Source organism: Sander lucioperca, chromosome 14 (genome assembly GCF_008315115.2).
Source record: "Sander lucioperca isolate FBNREF2018 chromosome 14, SLUC_FBN_1.2, whole genome shotgun sequence".
NCBI classification, from domain to species: Eukaryota; Metazoa; Chordata; class Actinopteri; order Perciformes; family Percidae; genus Sander; species Sander lucioperca.
The window spans coordinates 23,856,292-23,881,649 of record NC_050186.1 but is presented as its reverse complement, the minus strand read 5'-3'; the positions used below and the strand labels follow the sequence as shown (position 1 = coordinate 23,881,649).

The following is a 25,358-nucleotide window of genomic DNA, read 5'->3' as shown; positions in this document are numbered from 1 at the left end:
AAGGAGAAGGAGAATGTTGTTTCCAAGATGGCTCCGGGTCTGGCTGCAGCCGACTGCTCGGTGTCTTCCCGCCGTTAAAAGATGCCAGCTCGGTGTTTTGTCGCCGTTAACGTGAACAGAGAGCTCCGGGTTGTTACCGGGCGCTGGTAGCGGAGGTCTGCGGATGCCTCGTGTGAACAGGACCGCCGTGCTGTCTCTGCTGATCGCCAGCAGCTCCGCGTTCCTGCTCTTCCAGCTGTATTACTACCGGAAGTACGTCAGCAAGGTGAGACTCGGAACAACCAACACACGATATAATATAATATACAGCCATACCATAGATACACTGACAGTATATATATATATATATATATATACATATATACACACACACATACTGACAGTATCTATCTATCTATCTATCTATCTATATATATATATATATATATATATACACAGTGAGGAAAATAAGTATTTGAACACCCTGCTATTTTGCAAGTTCTCCCACTTAGAAATCATGGAGGGTCTGAAATTGTCATCGTAGGTGCATGTCCACTGTGAGAGACATAATCTAAAAAAAAAAATCCAGAAATCACAATGTATGATTTTTTAACTATTTATTTGTATGATACAGCTGCAAATAAGTATTTGAACACCTGAGAAAATCAATGTTAATATTTGGTACAGTAGCCTTTGTTTGCAGTTAGAGGTCCAACGTTTCCTGTAGTTTTTCACCAGGTTAACACACTGCAGGAGGGATTTTGGCCCACTCCTCCACACAGATCTTCTCTAGATCAGTCAGGTTTCTGGGCTGTCGCTGAGAAACACGGAGTTTGAGCTCCCTCCAAAGATTCTCTATTGGGTTCAGGTCTGGAGACTGGCTAGGCCACGCCAGAACCTTGATATGCTTCTTACAGAGCCACTCCTTGGTTATCCTGGCTGTGTGCTTCGGGTCATTGTCATGTTGGAAGACCCAGCCTCGACCCATCTTCAATGCTCTAACTGAGGGAAGGAGGTTGTTCCCCAAAATCTCGCAATACATGGCCCCGGTCATCCTCTCCTTAATACAGTGCAGTCGCCCTGTCCCATGTGCAGAAAAACCCCCCCAAAGCATGATGCTACCACCCCCATGCTTCACAGTAGGGATGGTGTTCTTGGGATGGTACTCATCATTCTTCTTCCTCCAAACACGGTTAGTGGAATTATGACCAAAAAGTTCTATTTTGGTCTCATCTGACCACATGACTTTCTCCCATGACTCCTCTGGATCATCCAAATGGTCATTGGCGAACTTAAGACGGGCCTTGACATGTGCTGGTTTAAGCAGGGGAACCTTCCGTGCCATGCATGATTTCAAACCATGACGTCTTAGTGTATTACCAACAGTAACCTTGGAAACAGTGGTCCCAGCTCTTTTCAGGTCATTGACCAGCTCCTCCCGTGTAGTTCTGGGCTGATTTCTCACCTTTCTTAGGATCATTGAGACCCCACGAGGTGAGATCTTGCATGGAGCCCCAGTCCGAGGGAGATTGACAGTCATGTTTAGCTTCTTCCATTTTCTAATGATTGCTCCAACAGTGGACCTTTTTTCACCAAGCTGCTTGGCAATTTCCCCGTAGCCCTTTCCTGCCTTGTGGAGGTGTACAATTTAGTCTCTAGTGTCTTTGGACAGCTCTTTGGTCTTGGCCATGTTAGTAGTTGGATTCTTACTGATTGTATGGGGTGGACAGGTGTCTTTATGCAGCTAACGACCTCAAACAGGTGCATCTAATTTAGGATAATAAATGGAGTGGAGGTGGACATTTTAAAGGCAGACTAACAGGTCTTTGAGGGTCAGAATTCTAGCTGATAGACAGGTGTTCAAATACTTATTTGCAGCTGTATCATACAAATAAATAGTTACAAAAATCAAACATTGTGATTTCTGGATTTTTTTTTTTTATATTATGTCTCTCACAGTGGACATGCACCTACGATGACAATTTCAGACCCTCCATGATTTCTAAGTGGGAGAACTTGCAAAATAGCAGGGTGTTCAAATACTTATTTTCCTCACTGTATATATATATATACATACCACAGATATACTGACAGTATCTATATATAGATACCATAGATTTACTGACAGTATATATATATATATATATATATATATATATATATACATCCATACCTCATAATATATATAATATGTGATGATGAATATAATATAATATGTGTAGAGTGTCTTGTTGCTTGCTGTCTGATGTCTTGTGTTTGTGACTTGTTGCATAGTTTAAATGTTTACATGTTTAAATGTTTACATGTTTACATGTTTAAATGTTTACATGTTTAAATGGTTACATGTTTACATGTTTAAATGTTTACATGTTTACATGTTTAAATGTTTACATGTTTACATGTTAACATGTTTACGTGTTTAAGTGTTTACGTGTTTACGTGTTTACGTGTTTAAATGTTTACATGGTACATGTTTACATGTTTAAATGTTTACATGTTTACATGATTACATGTTTACATGATTACATGTTTACATGTTTAAATGTTTACGTGTTTACATGTTTAAATGTTTACATGTTTAAATGTTTACATGGTACATGTTTACATGTTTACATGTTTAAATGTTTACATGGTACATGTTTAAATGTTTACATGATTACATGTTTAAATGTTTACATGTTTAAATGTTTACATGTTTAAATGTTTACGTGTTTACATGTTTAACTGTTTACATGTTTAAATGTTTACGTGTTTACATGTTTAAATGTTTACATGTTAACGTGTTTAAGTGTTTACGTGTTTAAATGTTTACATGTTTAAATGTTTACATGTTTATGTGTTTAAATGTTTACATGTTTATGTGTTTAAATGTTTACATGTTTATGTGTTTACATGTTTACATGTTTACATGTTTACATGTTTAAGTGTTTACTTGTTTACATGTTTAAATGTTTACATGTTTAAATGTTTAAATGTTTACATGTTTACATGTTTAAATGTTTACATGTTTAAATGTTTACATGTTTACATGTTTAAATGTTTACATGTTTAAATGTTTACATGTTTAAATGTTTAAATGTTTACATGTTTACATGTTTACATGTTTAAATGTTTACATGTTTACATGTTTAAATGTTTACATGTTTACATGTTTAAATGTTTAAATGTTTACATGATTACATGTTTAAATGTTTAAATGTTTACATGATTACATGTTTACATGATTACATGTTTACGTGTTTACATGTTTAAATGTTTACGTGTTTACATGTTTAAATGTTTACGTGTTTACATGTTTAAATGTTTACATGTTTAAATGTTTACATGTTTACATGTTTAAATGTTTACATGTTTACATGTTTAAATGTTTACATGGTACATGTTTAAATGTTTACATGTTTAAATGTTTACATGATTACATGTTTAAATATTGGTCTGTGTGTGTTGCTGTTAATCATTTAATGGTATTTTATGATTTTGATTTGGGGTTACCATGTTAGACCTGTGCAGGGCCAACAGCTGGTGATGAGCCAGCTGATCTGGGGCTCATTCACCGTTCCTCTGCTGCTGGTCCCATGAGGGGGGGCTGTATGAGACTAGACTGAGACAGCACACCCCTACGTTACATAACGTTCTCAGATTTCCCATCATGCCTTCCTCTCCTGCAGCTGCCGGGCCCTCACATCCTGAGCCAGACCGGTCACCTGACCGCCAGCGACGTCCAATGGGTGAGTCAGCACTAACGTTAGCATCAGCAGCACTGTTAGCATTTAAAGAGAATGGATCAGGTGAAGAAATGGTCAGGTTAGGGTTAAAGGGTCAGGCTGAAAATACGTCATTAGAAAGACTCTGAAGCTACTGTGCGTGTGTGTGTGTGCGTGTCTGTGTGTGTGTGTGTGTGTGTGTGTGTGTGTGTGTGTGTGTGTGTGTGTGTGTGTGTGTGTGTGTGTGTGTGAGAATCTCTGTGTGTCTGTGTGTGTGCGCGTGTGTGTGTGTGTGTGTGTGTGTCTGTCTGTCTGTCTGTCTGTCTGTCTGTCTGTGTGTGTCTCTGTGTGTGTGTGTGTGTGTGTGTGTGTGTGTGTCTCCGTGTGTGTGTGTGTGTCTCTGTGGGTGTGTGTGTGTGTGTGTCTGTGTGTGTGTGTCTGTGTGTGTCTCTGGGTGTGGGTGTCTCTGTGGGTGTGTGTGTGCAGCTTACACTCAGGAAGGGGAGGAGCTTACAGTCAGGAAGGGGCGGGACTTGAGCACACCAACAGAAGGGGTCTACAGACAGGAAGGGGCAGGGCTTATTCTCTCTGTCTGTTTTGCAGCAAACGGTGAAGAAGTTTCTGGCGTTGGCTCAGCGCTTCGGGCTGCCGCTGTTCCTCGCCGACACCGCCGCGCTGACGCTGCTCTCCCATGATGCTTTGCGGCAGCGCGACCGGCTGGTGCGTGAGCCGCACTGCAGCTTCCTGTGCACAGGCCGGCCAATCACGTCGTTCGCCCTGCACGCCAACCTGTGGAAGTACGAGGTGAGTGTGTGTTCATATTCATATTCTGTCTAAACTTTAGCGGCGTGGTGGGGGGGGGGGGAGAACAAGCTGAAAACATCTCTTCTTCTTCTCTGTTTTTGTGCGTCAGCCCAGCTTCCTATTGGCCGCGGAGCAGAAAGGCTTCGAGCTGCTGGAGCTGCGAGGAGAAGACCCGCGATTGGCCAGTCTGGACACCCTATCAGGACAGGAGATCCCACTGCACTTCCTGTTCCGCCTCCACGGCTACATCATTCATGTGGGTGGCGCCATGGCAACCACAAACAGCATCAGGGTTCGACATTAAAGCTGCGACAGGAACGCAGACACGTGGCTAACAAAGGCTAACTCGTTAGCTAAGAGCTGCAGCTATCTCGTTGGCTAAGAGCTGCGGCTAACTCATTAGCTAAGAGCTGCAGCTAACTCGTTAGCTAAGAGCTGCTGCTAACTTGTTAGCTAAGAGCTCCAGCTAACTCGTTAGCTAAGAGCTGCTGCTAACTTGTTAGCTAAGAGCTCCAGCTAACTCGTTAGCTAAGAGCTGCTGCTAACTCGTTAGCTAAGAGCTGCAGCTAACTCGTTAGCTAAGAGCTGCTGCTAACTTGTTAGCTAAGAGCTCCAGCTAACTCGTTAGCTAAGAGCTGCTGCTAACTCGTTAGCTAAGAGCTGCTGCTAACTTGTTAGCTAAGAGCTCCAGCTAACTCGTTAGCTAAGAGCTGCTGCTAACTCATTAGCTAAGAGCTGCAGCTAACTCGTTAGCTAAGAGCTGCTGCTAACTTGTTAGCTAAGAGCTCCAGCTAACTCGTTAGCTAAGAGCTGCTGCTAACTTGTTAGCTAAGAGCTGCAGCTAACTTGTGAGGTAAGAGCTGCGGCTAACTCTTAGCTTAACTGTTAGCTAACAGAGTTGGTTGTGATCATTTATAAACAGAGTGGTATTGTAACGTCACTCAGAGGAAGGAAGATGTGTGTTTGTTGTACAGAGACACTCTTAGGGTTAGCCTTTAGCTTAGCATGCACACTGGCTCATTGTTAAAGCATCAACATATGTTAATATATCTCATCTCCAGGTGATAACATAGATGTTAATATATCATATCTCCAGGTGATAACATAGATGATAATGTGTCTGCAGGTGATGATAACGAGGTTAATGTGTCTGCAGGTGATGATAACGATGATATTTTGTCTGCAGGTGGTGTTCCTGTACGAGCGCAGCGGGAACTATCTGTGGAGCGGAGCGTTGCGTCTCCGAGCCGACGCCGACCGAGGCTTTGCTCCGTTCAAACTGCTCGACTACGGTCGCCACGCTGGAGCGTACGACAGGTAACCTTAGATAAAACACACAGGTACAACTTTATCATCAGAGATATATAAATCCTAACAGGATTTAGGTCTAGACCACACTCTATAATTTACCACGAGCCAGCATTTGGTGCAACAGTGGCGAGGAACAACTTCTTCTTAGGTAGAAACCTCGGACAGACCCTGGCTCTTTGTGGGCGCCATCTATCACTGCCGGTTTGGACACAGACTGATACAGATATAGAGAAATATGAATGATAATCATTATAGCAGTTGGAATGATCAACAGGGGCAGTTACAGTAACAATAAAGATTGTGGAACTATGACTAGAAATAATAGTTGTAGCAGTTCAGGGCGTAGAAGCATCCATGTATAGCATGGCATAGTAGGACATAGTAGGACATAGCAGGGCATAGTAGGACATAGTAGGACATAGCAGGGCATAGTAGGACATAGTAGGACATAGCAGGGCATAGTAGGACATAGTAGGACATAGGACATAGCAGGGCATAGTAGGACATAGTAGGACATAGCAGGACATAGTAGGACATAGCAGGGCATAGCAGGGCATAGTAGGACATAGTAGGACATAGCAGGGCATAGTAGGGCATAGCAGGACATAGTAGGGCATAGCATGGCATAGCAGGACATAGCAGGGCATAGCAGGACATAGCAGGGCATAGCATGGCATAGTAGGACATAGCAGGGCATAGCATGGCATAGTAGGGCATAGCAGGACATAGTAGGGCATAGTAGGGCATAGCAGGACATAGTAGGGCATAGCAGGGCATATCAGGACATAGTAGGGCATAGCAGGACATAGTAGGGCATAGCAGGGCATAGTAGGACATAGTAGGGCATAGCAGGACATAGGGCATAGCAGGACATAGTAGGGCATAGCAGGACATAGCAGGACATAGTAGGGCATAGTAGGGCATAGCAGGACATAGTAGGGCATAGTAGGGCATAGCAGGACATAGTAGGGCATAGTAGGACATAGTAGGACATAGCAGGGCATAGCAGGACATAGTAGGGCATAGCATGGCATAGCAGGACATAGCAGGGCATAGCAGGACATAGCAGGGCATAGCAGGACATAGCAGGGCATAGCAGCGCATAGCAGGGCATAGCAGGACATAGCAGGGCATAGCATGGCATAGTAGGACATAGCAGGGCATGGCATAGTAGGGCATAGCAGGACATAGTAGGGCATAGTAGGGCATAGCAGGACATAGTAGGGCATAGCAGGGCATAGCAGGGCATATCAGGACATAGTAGGGCATAGCAGGACATAGTAGGGCATAGCAGGGCATAGTAGGACATAGTAGGGCATAGCAGGACATAGGGCATAGCAGGACATAGTAGGGCATAGCAGGACATAGGGCATATCAGGACATAGTAGGGCATAGCAGGACATAGTAGGGCATAGCAGGGCATAGTAGGGCATAGCAGGACATAGCAGGACATAGCAGGACATAGTAGGGCATAGTAGGGCATAGTAGGGCATAGCAGGACATAGTAGGGCATAGCAGGACATAGTAGGGCATAGTAGGGCATAGTAGGACATAGCAGGACATAGTAGGGCATAGCAGGGCATAGTAGGACATAGTAGGGCATAGTAGGGCATAGCAGGACATAGTAGGGCATAGCAGGGCATATCAGGACATAATAGGGCATAGTAGGGCATAGCAGGGCATAGCAGGACATAGTAGGGCATAGCAGGGCATAGTAGGGCATAGCAGGACATAAGGCATAGCAGGGCATAGCAGGACATAGCAGGGCATAGTAGGACATAGTAGGGCATAGCAGGGCATATCAGGACATAGTAGGGCATAGTAGGACATAGCAGGGCATAGTAGGACATAGCAGGACATAGCAGGGCATAGCAGGGCATATCAGGACATAGTAGGGCATAGTAGGACATAGCAGGGCATAGCAGGGCATAGCAGGACATAGTAGGGCATGGCACGTTTAGTAATGTCTCAATAGATGTAAAACGTTATAACTGTGTAATAACTGTTTAGTGACGTCTCAATAGATGTAAAACGTTATAACTGTGTAATAACTGTTTAGTGACGTCTCACGTTATAACTGTGTAATAACTGTGTTTAGTGATAGTTCTGTGTGATGCCGCCCCCTGCAGGCCGGAGTTGGTTCTGACGGTTCTCGACGGTCTCGATGTTCGGATCCCACGAAACGTTTCCCATTTCCTGTCCGAGCAGCGACACGCTCGCTTCCTGGAGTGCCGTTACCGTGACGCTCGCAACTTCCTGCAGGTCAGACGGAGCACGGGGCTTTTATTGTGAAAATACAAAGTGAAAAAGCTGTTTTATTTACGTTGTTCATGAGGTTGATTACGTGTAAAATAGGAATAAATAAAGATGAATCTCTCTCAGATGTACCCCGACGACGTCTCTCCGGTTGCCGTGGAGTTTCGGAGGAAAGTGAAGTCGCTGCTTCATCTGACGTCTCGAACGCTCGCTGCTCTCAACATCCCGTTCTGGCTCAGCAGTGGCACCTGCCTGGGTAACATGCTAACATGCTAATATATAACATGCTAACATATAACCTGCTAACATATAACATGCTAATACGTTAACATGCTAATATATAACATGCTAACATATAACATGCTAACATATAACGTGCTAACATATAACATGCTAATACATTAACACGCTAATATGCTAAGATGCTAATATATAACATGCTAACATATAACATGCTAATACGTTAACATGCTAACAAATAACATGCCAACATATAACATGCTAGTATATACCATACTAACATGCTAACACGCTTACATGCTAACATATAACCTGCTAATATGCTAACATGCTAACACATTTATATATATCATGCTAACATGTTAACACGCTTACATGCTAACATATAACATGCTAACACACTAACATACACTCAGAAAGATGCCACCGAGAGTAGATTTGGTGAAATGTGCTCATAAAGTTAATCTGTGTTGTGGACCAATCAGAGCGCTGTGTTGTTATGCGTGTTGTGGACCAATCAGAGCACTGTGTTGTTGTGCGTGTTGTGGACCAATCAGAGCGCTGTGTCATTGTGCGTGTTGTGGACCAACCATGCGCTGTGTTGTGGACCAATCAGAGCCCTGTGTTCCCCCTGCAGGCTGGTTCCGGCAGTGCAGCGTGATCTCATACAGCCGTGACGTCGACATCGGCATTTTCATCTCAGACTTCAGCTCTGACATCATCAGCGCCTTCAGGGACGCCGGACTCTCCCTCAAACACAAGTTTGGAAAGGTGGAGACTCTCTCTGCACTATGCTAACATGCTAACATGCTAACAGACACTGCTCTCACCTGTTCACCTGTTGACCTGTCCACCTGTTTACCTGTCCACCTGTTTACCTGTCCACCTGTCCACCTGTTTACCTGTCCACCTGTTTACCTGTCCACCTGTCCACCTGTTTACCTGTCCACCTGTTTACCTGTCCACCTGTCCACCTGTTTACCTGTCCACCTGTCCACCTGTTTACCTGTTCACCTGTCCACCTGTTGACCTGTCCACCTGTTTACCTGTCCACCTGTTGACCTGTCCACCTGTCCACCTGTTTACCTGTCCACCTGTTTACCTGTCCACCTGTCCACCTGTTTACCTGTTTACGTATTGTACGTGTACTGCAGGTAATTAATGCAGTAATGTTACATATTGTACGTGTACTGGAGGTATTAATGCAGTAATGTTACGTATTGTACGTGCACTGAAGGTATTAATGCAGTAATGTTACGTATTGTACGTGTACTGCAGGTATTAATGCAGTAATGTTACGTATTGTGTTACGTATTGTACGTGTACTGCAGGTATTAATGCAGTAATGTTACGTATTGTACGTGCACTGAAGGTATTAATGCAGTAATGTTACGTATTGTGTTACGTATTGTACGTGTACTGCAGGTATTAATGTAGTAATGTTACGTATTGTATGTGTACTGCAGGTATTAATGTAGTAATGTTACGTATTGTACGTGTACTGCAGGTATTAATGCAGTAATGTTGCGTATTGTACGTGTACTGCAGGTATTAATGTAGTAATGTTACGTATTGTACATGTACTGCAGGTATTAATGCAGTAATGTTACGTATTGTACGTGTACTGCAGGTATTAATGCAGTAATGTTAAATATTGTACGTGCACTGAAGGTATTAATGCAGTAATGTTACATATTGTACGTGCACTGAAGGTATTAATGCAGTAATGTTACGTATTGTACGTGTACTGCAGGTATTAATGCAGTAATGTTAAATATTGTACGTGCACTGAAGGTATTAATGCAGTAATGTTACATATTGTACGTGCACTGAAGGTATTAATGCAGTAATGTTACGTATTGTACGTGTACTGCAGGTATTAATGCAGTAATGTTACATATTGTACGTGTACTGCAGGTATTAATACAGTAGTGTTACGTATTGTACGTGCACTGAAGGTATTAATGCAGTAATGTTACATATTGTGTTACGTATTGTACGTGTACTGCAGGTATTAATGCAGTAATGTTACGTATTGTACATGTACTGCAGGTATTAATGCAGTAGTGTTACGTATTGTACGTGTACTGCAGGTATCAATGCAGTAACGTTACGTATTGTACGTGTACTGCAGGTATCAATGCAGTAATGTTACGTATTGTATGTGTACTGCAGGTATTAATGCAGTAGTGTTACGTATTGTACGTGTACTGCAGGTATTAATGTAGTAATGTTACGTATTGTACGTGTACCGCAGGTATTAATGCAGTAATGTTATGTATTGTACGTGTACTGCAGGTATTAATGCAGTAATGTTATGTATTGTATGTGTACTGCAGGTATTAATGTAGTAATGTTACGTATTGTACGTGTACTGCAGGTATTAATGTAGTAATGTTACATATTGTACATGTACTGCAGGTATTAATGCAGTAGTGTTACGTATTGTACATGTACTGCAGGTATTAATGCAGTAGTGTTACGTATTGTATGTGTACTGCAGGTATCAATGCAGTAATGTTACGTATTGTACGTGTACTGCAGGTATTAATGCAGTAATGTTATGTATTGTACATGTACTGCAGGTGGAGGACAGTCTGGAGCTTTCCTTTCTGAGCGATGACGTCAAACTGGACGTTTTTTTCTTCTACGAGGACGGAGACGTCGTGTGGAACGGAGGAACGCAGGCCAAGAGCGGCAGGAAGTTCAAGTTAATACTCGGATATATATGTGTGTGTGTGTGTGTGTGTGTGTGTGTCTCATGGTCCTGATGCCATAGGTTTATGTTTTCTCCGTCAGGTACATTCTCTGCTGCTGTCAAACCGATTTTACCTTGTCATAGTTGAATAAGGACAGTTCGGTGGGTAAATACGACATACATAGAATCTCAAAATCCCTTTGATACCCCTTTACTATGAAAATCTCATATTTTGAAACTGCCTCTGAAAACGGGCGAATCTCAACAAAGCTAAAAGCTGACGTCATGATCTCAACTCCTAGTCTTTGTCACGCCCCAACATTACCATAGACTACACCACTGACCTGAGGTCAGCTAGTCTTCTGAATCTAGCTAGGTCATGAACTAACTAACTAATAGGCTCCACCACTGATCTGAGGTCAGCTAGTCTTCTGAATCTAGCTAGGTCATGCAGATCTCCAGAGGTCCGCTATTTAATTACTAAATTCACTTCTGAGACTTTTTAATGCGAGAAATCAACTATGTAGAGGTCAAATATGAGCCGTTTTATGAACATTGATGGCTAATTGCAAATGTTGTCTGACTGTGTGTGGCAGTTCAGCAGGAGCTCAGCAGGCTACGTGACAGCGGCCGGTGCTGCCTCGCCGCCCGGCGTGTCCTACTTCATAGGCTCGCTGTGAGCTAGCTGGATCTCCGTCACGAAGGGAAGCCCGCGGCACTCCATACCCGCGCAAAGTCACCGTTTCTGGGTTACTGGACTACAAAATGCTGAGGCCCTGATGGAGCTCCAGGGCCTGCAGATAGCCACGATCTTTACCTATAGGATTGAAGGGACAGTAGCAGCTAACAAAATCACTAATGTTCACAAAAATGCATTAAATTGAAATTGGACACCACTGTTAGCTTTATAAGACCTTGGGGTAGATGTTATGTAAGTGGCGTGACGAAATTCAAACTGTAAATATATGAAAGTTATGCCGAAAGTGTAGCAACGATCTTTTCCCGTAGGATTAAATGGGACACGTAGCCTAGCTTGCAGCTCAGGAGCTCCGCGGAGCCCCGAGTATTCCAGTAGTCCAGTAACCAGGGAAACGGTGACTTTCACTGGGTATGGAGGCTGCCGCTTTCTCGTCAGACTGTGGCGCTCCTAAAGTCCGACACGTCTTACCAAATTTGCAATTAGCCATCAATTTTCGTAAAACGGTCCATATTTGAGCTTGTTGAAGCTGATTTCTCGCTTAAATAAGTCTCAGAAGTGAATTTAATAACAAATAGCAGACAAACAACGTATAACTTTGCAGTGTCTGAAAGATGAGACCTGCTGTCTCGTCTCCAGTGTGTTTCTATGGGATTCCTCAACCAATCAGCACGCAGCTCATCTAAATATTCATGAGCAGACCATATTTGGAAGAAAAGCTCTTGTTCCAAATAGAGACATATTTACAGGGTAGTTAAGGGCCTAATACCAATGTTACATACCCTATTAGGAGACCTTAAGGAACAGAGTGAGATACCCTATATAATCATTATATCACCCTTTAAATAAAGTTGTGTGTTTCAGGTACGTGTTCCCGCCCTTCTCTCTGTGCTGGGCGGAGCTTCTGGAGCTGAAGGTTCGAGTCCCGTGCGAGACGCTCGACTACGTGACGGCAAACTACGGCGCCACCTGGAACGTCCCCGTGAGGAGCTGGGACTGGAAGACGTCGCCTAGCAACGTGCAGGAAAACGGGGTGTGGCCTCCAGCAGAGTGGGCGGAGCTTATCCAAGTTTACTGAGCCGGAACGAGACTCAAAACTACAAATAAAGACATGAAACTACAAATAAAGACCAAATGGAAAGAGAGCTGATTGTGTTTGAGTGCTGAGATCCTGAGAGGACCGCCATGTTTAAATGGCGTCTACCCGTGTTGTTGGTGATTAGATGGCGTCCCCCCCCCCTCTGTCTCTCTGTGTAGGTATAGATGCCCCCCCCCCCTCTCTCTCTGTGTGTAGGTGTAGATGCCCCCCCCCTCTCTGTCTCTCTGTGTAGGTATAGATGCTCTCTCTCTCTGTGTGTAGGTGTAGATGCCCCCCCCCCCCCGTGTCGGCGTTCTGAACTCCGGTCGTCTTCGAGCTCCAACGACAACACAATTATATTTATAATCTTTTTCTCATCAGACACTCAACAGCTGTTTTACTTCCAGAGCTCGCCTCCCTCCGTGCACACGCTTCCCTCCGTGCACACGCTTCCCTTCGTGCACACGCTTCCCTCCGTGCACACGCCTCCTTACGTGCACACGCCTCCATCCGTGCACATGCCTCCTTACGTGCACACACATTTAAAGAAATGGCAATAAAGCAGAGCACGTTGTCCTCCTATCCCAGAATGCATCTGCGGTGTAGTCTGGAACACGTTCAGTCTCTAAACGGCGTGCAGCGTGTTGCTATGGTTACCGTGTTGAAGGACGTGTGTGTGAGTTCTGTTGTCTCTGCTGATTGGCTGTGTCCCAGCTGAGAGCCAATCAGCAGAGACGTGTCTGTAAACTTGGGGTGATAAAAAGAGCTCACGGGCGGGTGTTCAACCCCCCCTCCCTTTTTAAATAGCCTACGTGTTGTCGGGCTGAACGTGGCCATGTTGTCCTCCTATCCCAGAATGCATCTGTGGTGTAGCCAGGCCGGGCAGCGCTGCGGAGGAGACTGGTTATTTATTCTCTAAGTTTAGGAGACGACGGTAGATGCTGATTCATCTGCTGTAAAACACGAGAGATGAAACGGTTACATCACTTCTCATCAGATAATATCACGCGTTTCTTAATTCTGTAGTTAATGTTGATTAATCGCATATTTTATCACATGATTATATTCTATTATTTTGCATTTCAGAACAGTTTTTAAGTCCATATTAACAATGGAAATCCATTCTTACCAGTGGATCTTGATTGGGAATCAAATTGATGCAAAGAAAGTGACTTTATGAACTTGACTTTAAGATTTGTAATTATTTATTTACTGTAAACAAAAGAAAAATGTGTGAATCTGTCATTATTGCACAATTCCTCCAAGTACCTAACTAAAAAACTAAAAATCCCTCTCCTTACCAGAGTCCATCTAGTGTTTAGTAACTCCTAAATAATGTTGATTCCTCACTGACGTCCAGTGATCACGGTTAATGAGACAGAGTTTGGACTCTGCAGCTGTTCCAGTGTGGCTGCTTCCTCCGTGTGGTACAGGCTGTGTATCCGTGACAACTACTGTCCCCCTCGACGGCAACGAGACCGGTCAGAACATGCCAACCGTAGTACGTCTTTAAGACCAGAGTCCTCTACCATGCTGACAGGTCTGCAGTTAGTTGCCACCCGTTTAGCCCGCTAGCGTTAGCATCACGTTAACTGAACTACTATGCTTAGCTCGTAGCTGGTAGCTCCAGCTTGACGTGCTTCAGCTTTACACAACGTGCATGTGGCTTTGACTTGTCTACGAGCCGTCTGGGAGTTTCTGAAAATAAAAAGCTCCATTCAGAGTTATTGCTGCTGTGTTTCTCCATCCTGCTGCAGCAGCAGCAGCAGGAAGTGTTAGGAGGAAGTGGCAGCTTGATGAGAAGTAACGGTGCTGCAGAGGGTCAAAATAGTAGCTGTTAGGACCACGCCAAGCCCAGTGAGGTGGAGTAAATTAATAAATGGAGGCATGAGATTAATGTGATTTTTAAAAAAAAATTGTATCGCGTCTCGTCGGCCCTTAATCACATCGTGATTAACGCGTTAACACTGACAGCCCTAATATAAATATATATTAAATATATATAATATACATATTATATATATATATTTTAATGCTGGCAGCCATAATATATTTGAGTAATTTAATGAAGTAAAACTATCTGAAATCAAACCTGGACATTTGTTTTTATTTTGCTGCTTCACAACAAACTGACTAATTATTCCACCAGACTCTGTTCATCTTTCATCACTTTTACTCTCTACCAGACTCTGTTCATCTTTCATCACTTTTACTCTGACCCAAGCATGACTCCCTGAAACCGTTTAGTTTATTTTATTACAACATATATCACAAAGATTCTCTAAACCTCTCCTTCTCTTTTAAACCAAAATAATCTGATTATTCACACCAGACTCTTCTTTATTGAATGTTTCCAGTCAGATTAGAGTTTCAGTCTCCACCAGACTCCGTTCATCTTTTCACCATTTTTACTCTGAACCAAACATGACTCTGAAACAGTCAGTCAGTGTTTTAGTCTCCACGGTTACAGGTGACGTCACTCGGCCGCAGTGTCTCCTTGCCGCTCCCGTTGACGTCACTCGGCCGCCGCGTCTCCCTGCCGCTCCCGGTGACATCACTCGGCCGCCGCGTCGCCCTGCCGCTCCCGGTGCACCACGAGCCCCTTGCTGATCAGATCCGGGACCTCCACGGCGAGCCACGGCCCGAGGCCCAGCGCCATCAGGTGCGCGAGCCCGAAGCGCGGCGCGTTGCGCGCCCAGAGCGGAGCGAAGTGGTCCGTCAGGCAGATCTTCCCGCCGCGGAACATCTTCGCGGTCTTCCCGTCCAGCTCCGGTACCGCCACCTCCGGCGCCGTGTCCGGGTACGTCACCGGGATGTCGAACTCCACCCGGAACTCGTAGCGCAGCAGCTCGTGGATGAACCAGCACGTGCCGGTCCAGCGCGTGCCGTCGGCGTTGGACTCGAGGCGGAACCAGTCGCAGTCCGCCGCCTTGTTCTGCTCCACCGAGCGGATCAAGCTCTGGTACTCCTCCTTCAGGCGCTGCGGCCACAGCGCGCGGTCCCGCGGACCCGCGTGCGTCTTCAGCAGCGGCAGTTGCGACACGGCCCTGCGCGTGGCCTCGTCCGCCATTCCGCGTGCAGAACTACAGAAGAGAGAAGAGTTTAAAACGGGCTGAGTCGGTCCGCGTGCAGAACTACAGAGAGGAGAGTTTAAGACGGGCTGAGTCGGAACGGAAACGGGCTGAGGTCTCTGGCGGAGTGCTGACGTGGACTTCCGCTCGGACACAAACACTTCCTTTACGGGACTTTCAAAACAAAAGCCCTCCACTGCTGCAGTAGACAGTTTCCTCTGATCAACAGTTAAATCATTTATTCATTCAGAATACACGTTTACAGACTAACACGGCGTCTTTACTAATCCACTCTGGCCTCGGGTCGAGCTTATAATAACTAACCAACATGAGAAGAAACAGGGGCGGATCTAGGAAAATAGTTATGGGGTGGCGAGAAGGGGGGCAGGAATTTTTGAGGGGTGGCAACATATAGCAGACGTATATATATATATATATATATTTAATCACAGTTATCACAATTTGATGAGAAATAGTATTTACACTACAACAGGGAACAGGCTGCCATTTACACACTCAGACAGACAAACTTCATCTCATGCAATCAATGTCCTGCATTTGAGCTTTCATGTAAACAGCTCATATTATTATTATTATTATTATTATTATATTCATATTAGGAATAAGTGGCCATACGACAGGCGCGGAGCTGTGGGCGGCCCGCCCACATTGACAGCTGGCCCGCCCAATCAGAAATTCACAACACAAAAATACTACTCTGTATAGTTAAACATGGATATTAGTACTGTATGTGGTGTATTTTATCTATAACATGTTAAAAACAGTAAAATTATAAGTAAGCCTGATATTTAAAAAGTTAAGTGTGTTGGTGTTTTCAGTGGTCAATGTAACATCAATGTAGCTCTATTAAATCAGGCACGAACAACGGGAACGTTGGCTAGAACTGTCATGGTATCTGGATTTTGCTTTAATTTGGCTAAACAAGTTGCACTCACTGATGTTGCTGAGGCTCAGCACAGAAAGTGGACACAGTACTGGGGGTGAATGTCTGGGGCTGGGTGCGTGTAAAAGGCTGGATTTCTCCCCGCAGGTCAGAAGCTCCGGCAGCTTCCTGTCGGTTTAAACCATAGACTGTATAATATGAATGAATGAATATATACAGTCTGGTTTTAACCAGTCCAGAAGAAGACGCACAAACTGAGGCAAATTCATGTTTTCCTAGGAGGGCGAAGCCATGTCCCTCCCTACCCTGCCTCTGATTGGCTTACTCTGGTATTCTCCCCCGAACTTTAACCAATCTCCTTCCTCGTGCCTAGACCTAACCAATCCAACAAACGAAGGCAGCGGGTACCAGCCAATCAGAGGTGGATAAGGGCGGGACATTCCTTTGCCATCCTAGAAACGCAAATTCGCCAACATCAGAGCTCTTTATGGTCCTCTTCTGCTCAAATGTGTCCAGCGTTCAACATAAAGAAACACATTTCTACACGTACAAGAAAGCAATACATGAGATAAAATAATGTTTTGGTTAAGGTCCAAACTATGACCTAGTATGATGAAAATAGTAGATAGTCTGTTGATATGTTGGCTTATTTAGCCTATAGTCAAAAATATGAGATAGTTAATCATAATTGGAAGTTGAACGAGCAGTATCTTGAACAATGAAAATGATAATCCATCTATAATGAATTCCCTTTTTCTCCTTTAAGTCCTGTGAAAAATATTTCATCAGGCAACCCAAGACTGCTGCTCTAGAATCATTTCCTGGACTGGGGAACTCTGTGGATGATTCAGGCCCACCGCGACTTAATCCAGGCCACCCATCTGTCACCTTCTGCATCCGCCACTGCCATACGATGTGATCTCACTTAACAGGAGATAGTATGATACAAGTAAGGGGCATTATCACAGGAAAGGCATGAAGGTAAGACCCCGGTGATGAGTGGCAGTGTGTGAGAGGGGAAGCCAACAGTTTTGGACTGTGTGTGTCAGAGAGGCAGCGGAAGCTTCTCCAAACGTCAGACCTAACTAACATTATATGTATAGTTAGCAAAATAACGTTCTTCAACCTGATTTTTATCATCTCAAAATCAGCATCGCAACTACGCTAGCACTGTGCTTTCATTATGATTTCATTCTTGATAGACAGTTAATCCGTTTTGACCTCTTTCCTCCTGGCTCCCTCGCTTCGCGCCACTCAGTTTTCAAAACAAATCAGTCTCGTGCCGCTCTGGTGTCATCTCGTGCTGCGTTCACTGTAGTCGGACATTGGAGATTCACGCTCGTAAATTGTCCAATTTGCCATAACTTTTAATTCATTGCTGCCAACTGGGGTGGCAGCAGGGGTGGCAAGGCTTTCTTTTAGGGTGGCATTTGCCACCCCGGTAGATCCGCCCCTGAGAAGAAAATAAATAAATAGAAATGAATTCCTTCGATGCAGAGCTGCATCAGACCAGGAGAACCTCTGGAGTACCTGACGTCTTCTCTCACCACTGATTTCAGAGACATTGGTACAGCTTTCAGCCATCCATCATAACGCTGGTATAGCTTTTATATATATATATATAGCTTTTATATATATATATGTGTGTGTATGTATGTATGTATGTATGTATGTATGTATGTATGTATGTATGTATGTATCTGTATGTAAGACTGTAGTTCCACCTCTGACCTGTGGGGGCAGTAATGCGCCCAGCAGCCTCTAAACTTCCGGAATCCTACAACAGAAGAAGAACAACAAGAACAACAGACTCAGTCGCCATTTTACCGTTGTCCGGTTGCTTTCAGTCTGTTTTTCTGATTATTTCATATTTAAATCAAAATAAAAGCAGTTTGAGTCGTAGCGTGACCTGAGCGCGAGGTAGGAGCACGTGACAGCGTCTGTGATGGCGGCCGACCGGCGCGAGGACAAAGGTGAGGCGAGCACGCAGCTTTGTTAGCTCCAGCTAGCTGTTAGCATTAGCATGTGTGCTGTCTTTGTTCCGTTCATGTTGCGGATCAATAATCAGCGGAGGGTCGTCGATTATTGATTAATGAACACGTTGACTAGTTAACGTGCTAGTTAACGAGCAGCGCGAGCGCCTCACTAACGTTCATTACGGAGGAAGAACCGTTAGTCGGCGCGAGGCACCAGACTCCATTCAGAAAACTGCTGATTTAAAGGGTTCCTATACATTCAGAATATAATATATATACATATACAGGGCTGGCACGCTGCACCAGACTCCATTCAGAAAACTATATATATACACACATATATATATGTGTGTATGTATGTGTGTGTGTGTGTGTGTGTGTGTGTGTGTGTGTGTGTGTGTGTATATATATGTATATATGTATATGTATATATGTGTATATATGTATATGTATATATGTATGCATATATATGTGTGTAAACGGAGTGAATATGTTTCAGACGGAGAGCTGAATGTTCTGGAAGATATTCTGACTGAAGCTCCGGATCAGGATGACGAGCTGTACAACCCTGAGACGGAACGAGCCGTCAGCGACAAGAAAGGTACCAATACTACTATAAAATATACCAATACTACTATAAAATATACCAATACTACTATAATAATATACCAATACTACTATAAAATATACCAATACTACTATAATAATATACCAATACCAATACTACTATAATAATATACCAATACTACTATAATAATATACCACTACTATAATAATATACCAATACTACAATAATATACCAATACTACTATAATAATATACCAATACTACTATAAAATATACCAATACTACTATACTACTATAATAATATACCAATACTACTATAATAATATACCAATACTACTATAATAATATACCAATACTACTATAAAATATACCAATACTACTATAATAATATACCAATACTACTATAAAATATACCAATACTACTATAAAATATACCAATACTACTATAATAATATACCAATACTACTATAATAATATACCAATACTACAATAATATACCAATACTACTATAATAATATACCACTACTATAATAATATACCAATACTACAATAATATACCAGTACTACAATAATATACCAATACTACAATAATAATATACCAATACTACTATAATAATATACCAATACTACTATAATAATATACCAATATTACCAATACTACTATAATAATATACCAATACTACTATAATAATATACCAATACTACAATAATATACAAATACTACTATAATAATATACAAATACTACTATAATAATATACGAATACTATAATAATATATGAACACTACTATAATAATAACTATTAGAGAATGTTACTATAATAATGACTCAGTTGTTAAAATATATATATATATATATATACAGTGAGGAAAATAAGTATTTGAACACCCTGCTATTTTGCAAGTTCTCCCACTTAGAAATCATGGAGGGTCTGAAATTGTCATCGTAGGTGCATGTCCACTGTGAGAGACATAATCTAAAAAAATAAATCCAGAAATCACAATGTTTGATTTTTTAACTATTTATTTGTATGATACAGCTGCAAATAATTATTTGAACACCTGTCTATCAGCTAGAATTCTGACCCTCAAAGACCTGTTAGTCTGCCTTTAAAATGTCCACCTCCACTCCATTTATTATCCTAAATTAGATGCACCTGTTTGAGGTCGTTAGCTGCATAAAGACACCTGTCCACCCCATACAATCAGTAAGAATCCAACTACTAACATGGCCAAGACCAAAGAGCTGTCCAAAGACACTAGAGACTAAATTGTACACCTCCACAAGGCTGGAAAGGGCTACGGGGAAATTGCCAAGCAGCTTGGTGAAAAAAGGTCCACTGTTGGAGCAATCATTAGAAAATGGAAGAAGCTAAACATGACTGTCAATCTCCCTCGGACTGGGGCTCCATGCAAGATCTCACCTCGTGGGGTCTCAATGATCCTAAGAAAGGTGAGAAATCAGCCCAGAACTACACGGGAGGAGCTGGTCAATGACCTGAAAAGAGCTGGGACCACTGTTTCCAAGGTTACTGTTGGTAATACACTAAGACGTCATGGTTTGAAATCATGCATGGCACGGAAGGTTCCCCTGCTTAAACCAGCACATGTCAAGGCCCGTCTTAAGTTCGCCAATGACCATTTGGATGATCCAGAGGAGTCATGGGAGAAAGTCATGTGGTCAGATGAGACCAAAATAGAACTTTTTGGTCATAATTCCACTAACCGTGTTTGGAGGAAGAAGAATGATGAGTACCATCCCAAGAACACCATCCCTACTGTGAAGCATGGGGGTGGTAGCATCATGCTTTGGGGGTGTTTTTCTGCACATGGGACAGGGCGACTGCACTGTATTAAGGAGAGGATGACCGGGGCCATGTATTGCGAGATTTTGGGGAACAACCTCCTTCCCTCAGTTAGAGCATTGAAGATGGGTCGAGGCTGGGTCTTCCAACATGACAATGACCCGAAGCACACAGCCAGGATAACCAAGGAGTGGCTCTGTAAGAAGCATATCAAGGTTCTGGCGTGGCCTAGCCAGTCTCCAGACCTGAACCCAATAGAGAATCTTTGGAGGGAGCTCAAACTCCGTGTTTCTCAGCGACAGCCCAGAAACCTGACTGATCTAGAGAAGATCTGTGTGGAGGAGTGGGCCAAAATCCCTCCTGCAGTGTGTTAACCTGGTGAAAAACTACAGGAAACGTTGGACCTCTAACTGCGAACAAAGGCTACTGTACCAAATATTAACATTGATTTTCTCAGGTGTTCAAATACTTATTTGCAGCTGTATCATACAAATAAATAGTTAAAAAATCATACATTGTGATTTCTGGATTTATTTTTTTAGATTATGTCTCTCACAGTGGACATGCTCCTACGATGACAATTTCAGACCCTCCATGATTTCTAAGTGGGAGAACTTGCAAAATAGCAGGGTGTTCAAATACTTATTTTCCTCACTGTATATATATATATATAATTGTATTTTAATTTGATGTGTAACTTCAGGAACCAAGAGGAAGAGCGAGCGTTCTGACAGCCGCGATCTGAAGAGGCTCCGCCCCTCTCGCTCCTCCTCCAATAAGAGAGGCCCGCCCCTCTCCTCCTCCTCTAAGAAGGTGGCGTCCAGCCCGCGCGCCCGCCACGCCGCCGCCAGCTACCGCCACGAATACTATGAGGAGCGAAAAGGGCGGCGAGGGGCCCGAGAGGTGACCAGGAGCCGTGCAGGAGAGGACGCTCGCCGCAGAGAAGCCCAGAGAGGCCTGGAGGCTCTGAGCCAGGTACTACGATATATATATATATATATATATATATATATATATATATATATATATATATATATATATATATATATATATATATTAGGGCTGTCAAACGATTAATTTTTTTAATCACGGTTAATCGCTGAATTTCTATAGTTAATCGCATATTTTATCATAATTAAAATTCTATTATTGAGCATTTCAGAACAGTTTTTAAGTCCATATTAACAATGGAAAGCCATTCTTACCAGTGGATTTTGATTGGGAATTAAATTGATGCAAAGAAAGTTACTTTATGAACTTGATTTTAAGATTTGTAATTGTTTATTATTTATTTACTGTAAACAAAAGAAACGTGTGAATCTGTCATTATTGCACAATTCCTCCAAGTCCCTAACCTAACTGAGATGTAACACTCACACTTTACTCATAGAGTACAAAGTAAATGGTCCAAAACCAGACGCCACAGCAGGACATTTAACCTTTACGTTTCTCTAATAAGGAATGTAACAGTTCTCCTGGACAGAGAAGGGGGGACAATGTCCCAAATGACAAAATCAGTCAAAACCATACAAACAACCCAGTCCTAAACCCGTATGCTTTTATTTATATATATATATATATATATATATATATATATATATATATATATATATATATATATGAAACACCCAGAGAGGCCTGGAGGCTCTGAGCCAGGTACTACTATAAATATATACATACACATATATATAATATTATCTATCTATTTATCTAATACGGCACCAGAGATGTCTGACTGAGATCCAGGAAGATTTATTTACAACTCCAACATGAAGTTAATATTTATAATATAAGTTGTATTTGACGTTATGTGTGAAGTTGGATGTGGTTCTGAAATATAGGCAAGTAATAATGCACATTAATAAGCATCTGACTTACTAAGAACATTATTTACCAAAACTAAATGTTATAGCCACCAGCATATAACAAGAAACAATACTAAGAATTACATTCATTTCTCTGTAATAATTAACATAAATGTAACGTATTATTGCTCAGTAACACAGACTGAGAATAAGCCACATCTATGTAGAGATGGTCCGATACCATTGTTTCTCTCCCTCTATTACAGCACACATATTCATAACAGAGCAAACTGTGATATATATATATATATATATATATATATATATATATATATATATATATATATATATATATGTGTGTATATATATATATGTGTGTATGTATATGTGTATGTATATGTGTATATGTATATGTGTGTATATATATATATATGTATGTATATGTGTGTTATGTTTGTCTGTAGAAGTTGCGGCGTGCGAGTCCCTCCCCCCAGGAGGAGGACAACCAATCAGAGGGAGAGGCAGCAGAGTACGGCTCGGAGCCGGGTACAGGAAGCTCCTCCCCCAGCGCGTCCCACGCAGAGGAAGAGGAAGAGGAGGACCACGAGGAAGAGGAGGAGGAGGAAGAGGAGGGCATGGAGGAAGAGGAGGAGGAGGAAGAGGAGGAGGAAGGGGAGAAGGAGGAGGAGGAGGAGGAGTACGAGCGTCGTGGAGGCGCCGAGGGAAACGACTACGACACTCGCAGCGAGGCCGGCGACTCTCGCTCCGCCTCCTCCGTCAGCTTCTCTGACGACGGCGAGTCAGTGCACTCAGGCTCCGCCTCCGAGGCCTCAGGTAACCACGGCGATGGCATAACCCCCCCCTCTAAGTCACTGAAGGGATTAACCCCAATGTTGGAGAGGCTCATTATAGTCAGTCCCTCCAGAACGTGATCATGATCTCATAACTCAATGTGATCTCATAGTAAATCAGTCTCTCCAGAAAAACGTGATTATGCCATCCCATAATTCAATGCATAATCAGCCAAAGTCTGCATATTTATTTCGGGGGCCGCATTTTTCAAATACGGCGCACTTTCGCCGCATAAATTGCCGATTTCCGCGCAAAATATGCAGGGCTTGCATGATTTCATAATCCCCGCATTTTCGTTACAAAAAGTCCCATCTATCTTAGCAGAAAGATGAAAGATGTTGGTTTACTTCACACAAGAGCAGCCGTTTCCCCTGTTGCCATGGGAACGTTTTGAAGAAACGTGAACATCATCGAAAAGCTGCAAACCCCGTGATGAAGCCGCGATGAAACCGCGGTTTTAATAACTTCCCGCAATTTCATCGCATTAAACTGCACAAATATCCGGCATATTCCATCACATTTTTAAGAAAACGTGCCGCATCATCAAGGATTTTAGCCCAAAACTATCACAAAAAAACTCACATTTTTCTGGAAGGACTGAAATCAGCTAAACATTATGAATGAATGAATGGGAGATATCATCAGCTAAACATAATGAATGAATGAATGAATGGGAGATATAATTAGCTAAACATGATGAATGAATGAATGTATGAATGGGAGATATAAACATAATGAATGAATGAATGGGAGATGTAAATAGATAACGGTAATGAATGAATGAATGGGAGATATAAACATAATGAATGAATGAATGAATGAATGGGAGATGTAAATAGATAACGGTAATGAATGAATGAATGAATGAATGAATGGGAGATATAAACATAATGAATGAATGAATGTATGAATGGGAGATATAAACATAATGAATGAATGAATAGGAGATGTAAATAGATAACGGTAATGAATGAATGAATGAATGAATGAATGGGAGATATAAACATAATGAATGAATGAATGTATGAATGGGAGATATAAACATAATGAATGAATGAATAGGAGATGTAAATAGATAACGGTAATGAATGAATGAATGAATGGGAGATATAAACATAATGATTGAATGAATGAATGGGAGATGTAAATAGAAAACGGTAATGAATGAATGGATGAATGAATGAATGGGAGATGTAAATAGAAAACGGTAATGAATGAATGGATGAATGAATGAATGGGAGATGTAAATAGAAAACGGGAATGAATGAATGAATGAATGGGAGATGTAAACATAATGAATGAATGAATAGGAGATGTAAATAGATAACGGTAATGAATGAATGAATGGGAGATATAAACATAATGAATGAATGAATGAATGGGAGATGTAAATAGAAAACGGTAATGAATGGATGAATGAATGAATGGGAGATGTAAACATAATGGATGAATGGGAGATGTAAACATAATGAATGAATGGGAGATGTAAATGGATAACGGTAATGAATGAATAAATGAATGGATGAATGGGCGATGTAAACATAATGAATGGATGAATAGGAGATGTAAATAGATAACGGTAATGAATGAATGAATGAATGGGAGATATAAAC

The 25,358-nt window shown here is 42.3% G+C and overlaps 3 protein-coding genes across 4 annotated transcripts in view; 2 read left to right on the top strand and 1 right to left on the bottom strand.

Annotated features, from left to right (window-relative positions):
- On the top strand, positions 1-12,954 carry fktn (fukutin). Its single transcript, XM_031321573.2, has 10 exons — positions 1-265; positions 3,648-3,707; positions 4,287-4,487; positions 4,597-4,743; positions 5,674-5,804; positions 7,928-8,060; positions 8,181-8,310; positions 8,932-9,065; positions 10,880-11,004; positions 12,554-12,954. The coding sequence occupies exons 1-10, from the start codon at positions 164-166 to the stop codon at positions 12,765-12,767; spliced, it is 1,377 nt and encodes a 458-aa protein (XP_031177433.1). The 5' UTR covers positions 1-163; the 3' UTR covers positions 12,768-12,954.
- A 2,050-nt stretch (positions 12,955-15,004) lies between these two features.
- ufc1 (ubiquitin-fold modifier conjugating enzyme 1) lies at positions 15,005-16,012 on the bottom strand. The gene has a single exon (XM_031321575.2). The coding sequence runs from the start codon at positions 15,835-15,837 to the stop codon at positions 15,322-15,324; it is 516 nt and encodes a 171-aa protein (XP_031177435.1). The 5' UTR covers positions 15,838-16,012; the 3' UTR covers positions 15,005-15,321.
- A 2,511-nt stretch (positions 16,013-18,523) lies between these two features.
- ythdc1 (YTH domain containing 1) overlaps positions 18,524-25,358 on the top strand; it is an 18,406-nt gene continuing 11,571 nt past the window's right edge. For both annotated transcript variants that reach the window (XM_031321572.2, XM_035991725.1), the window contains exons 1-4: positions 18,524-18,715; positions 19,218-19,319; positions 21,792-22,063; positions 23,358-23,727. In XM_031321572.2, coding sequence (XP_031177432.2) covers positions 18,688-18,715; positions 19,218-19,319; positions 21,792-22,063; positions 23,358-23,727 — 772 coding nt within the window. In that variant the 5' untranslated portion in view covers positions 18,524-18,687. The remainder of the gene's footprint in view (positions 18,716-19,217; positions 19,320-21,791; positions 22,064-23,357; positions 23,728-25,358) is intronic.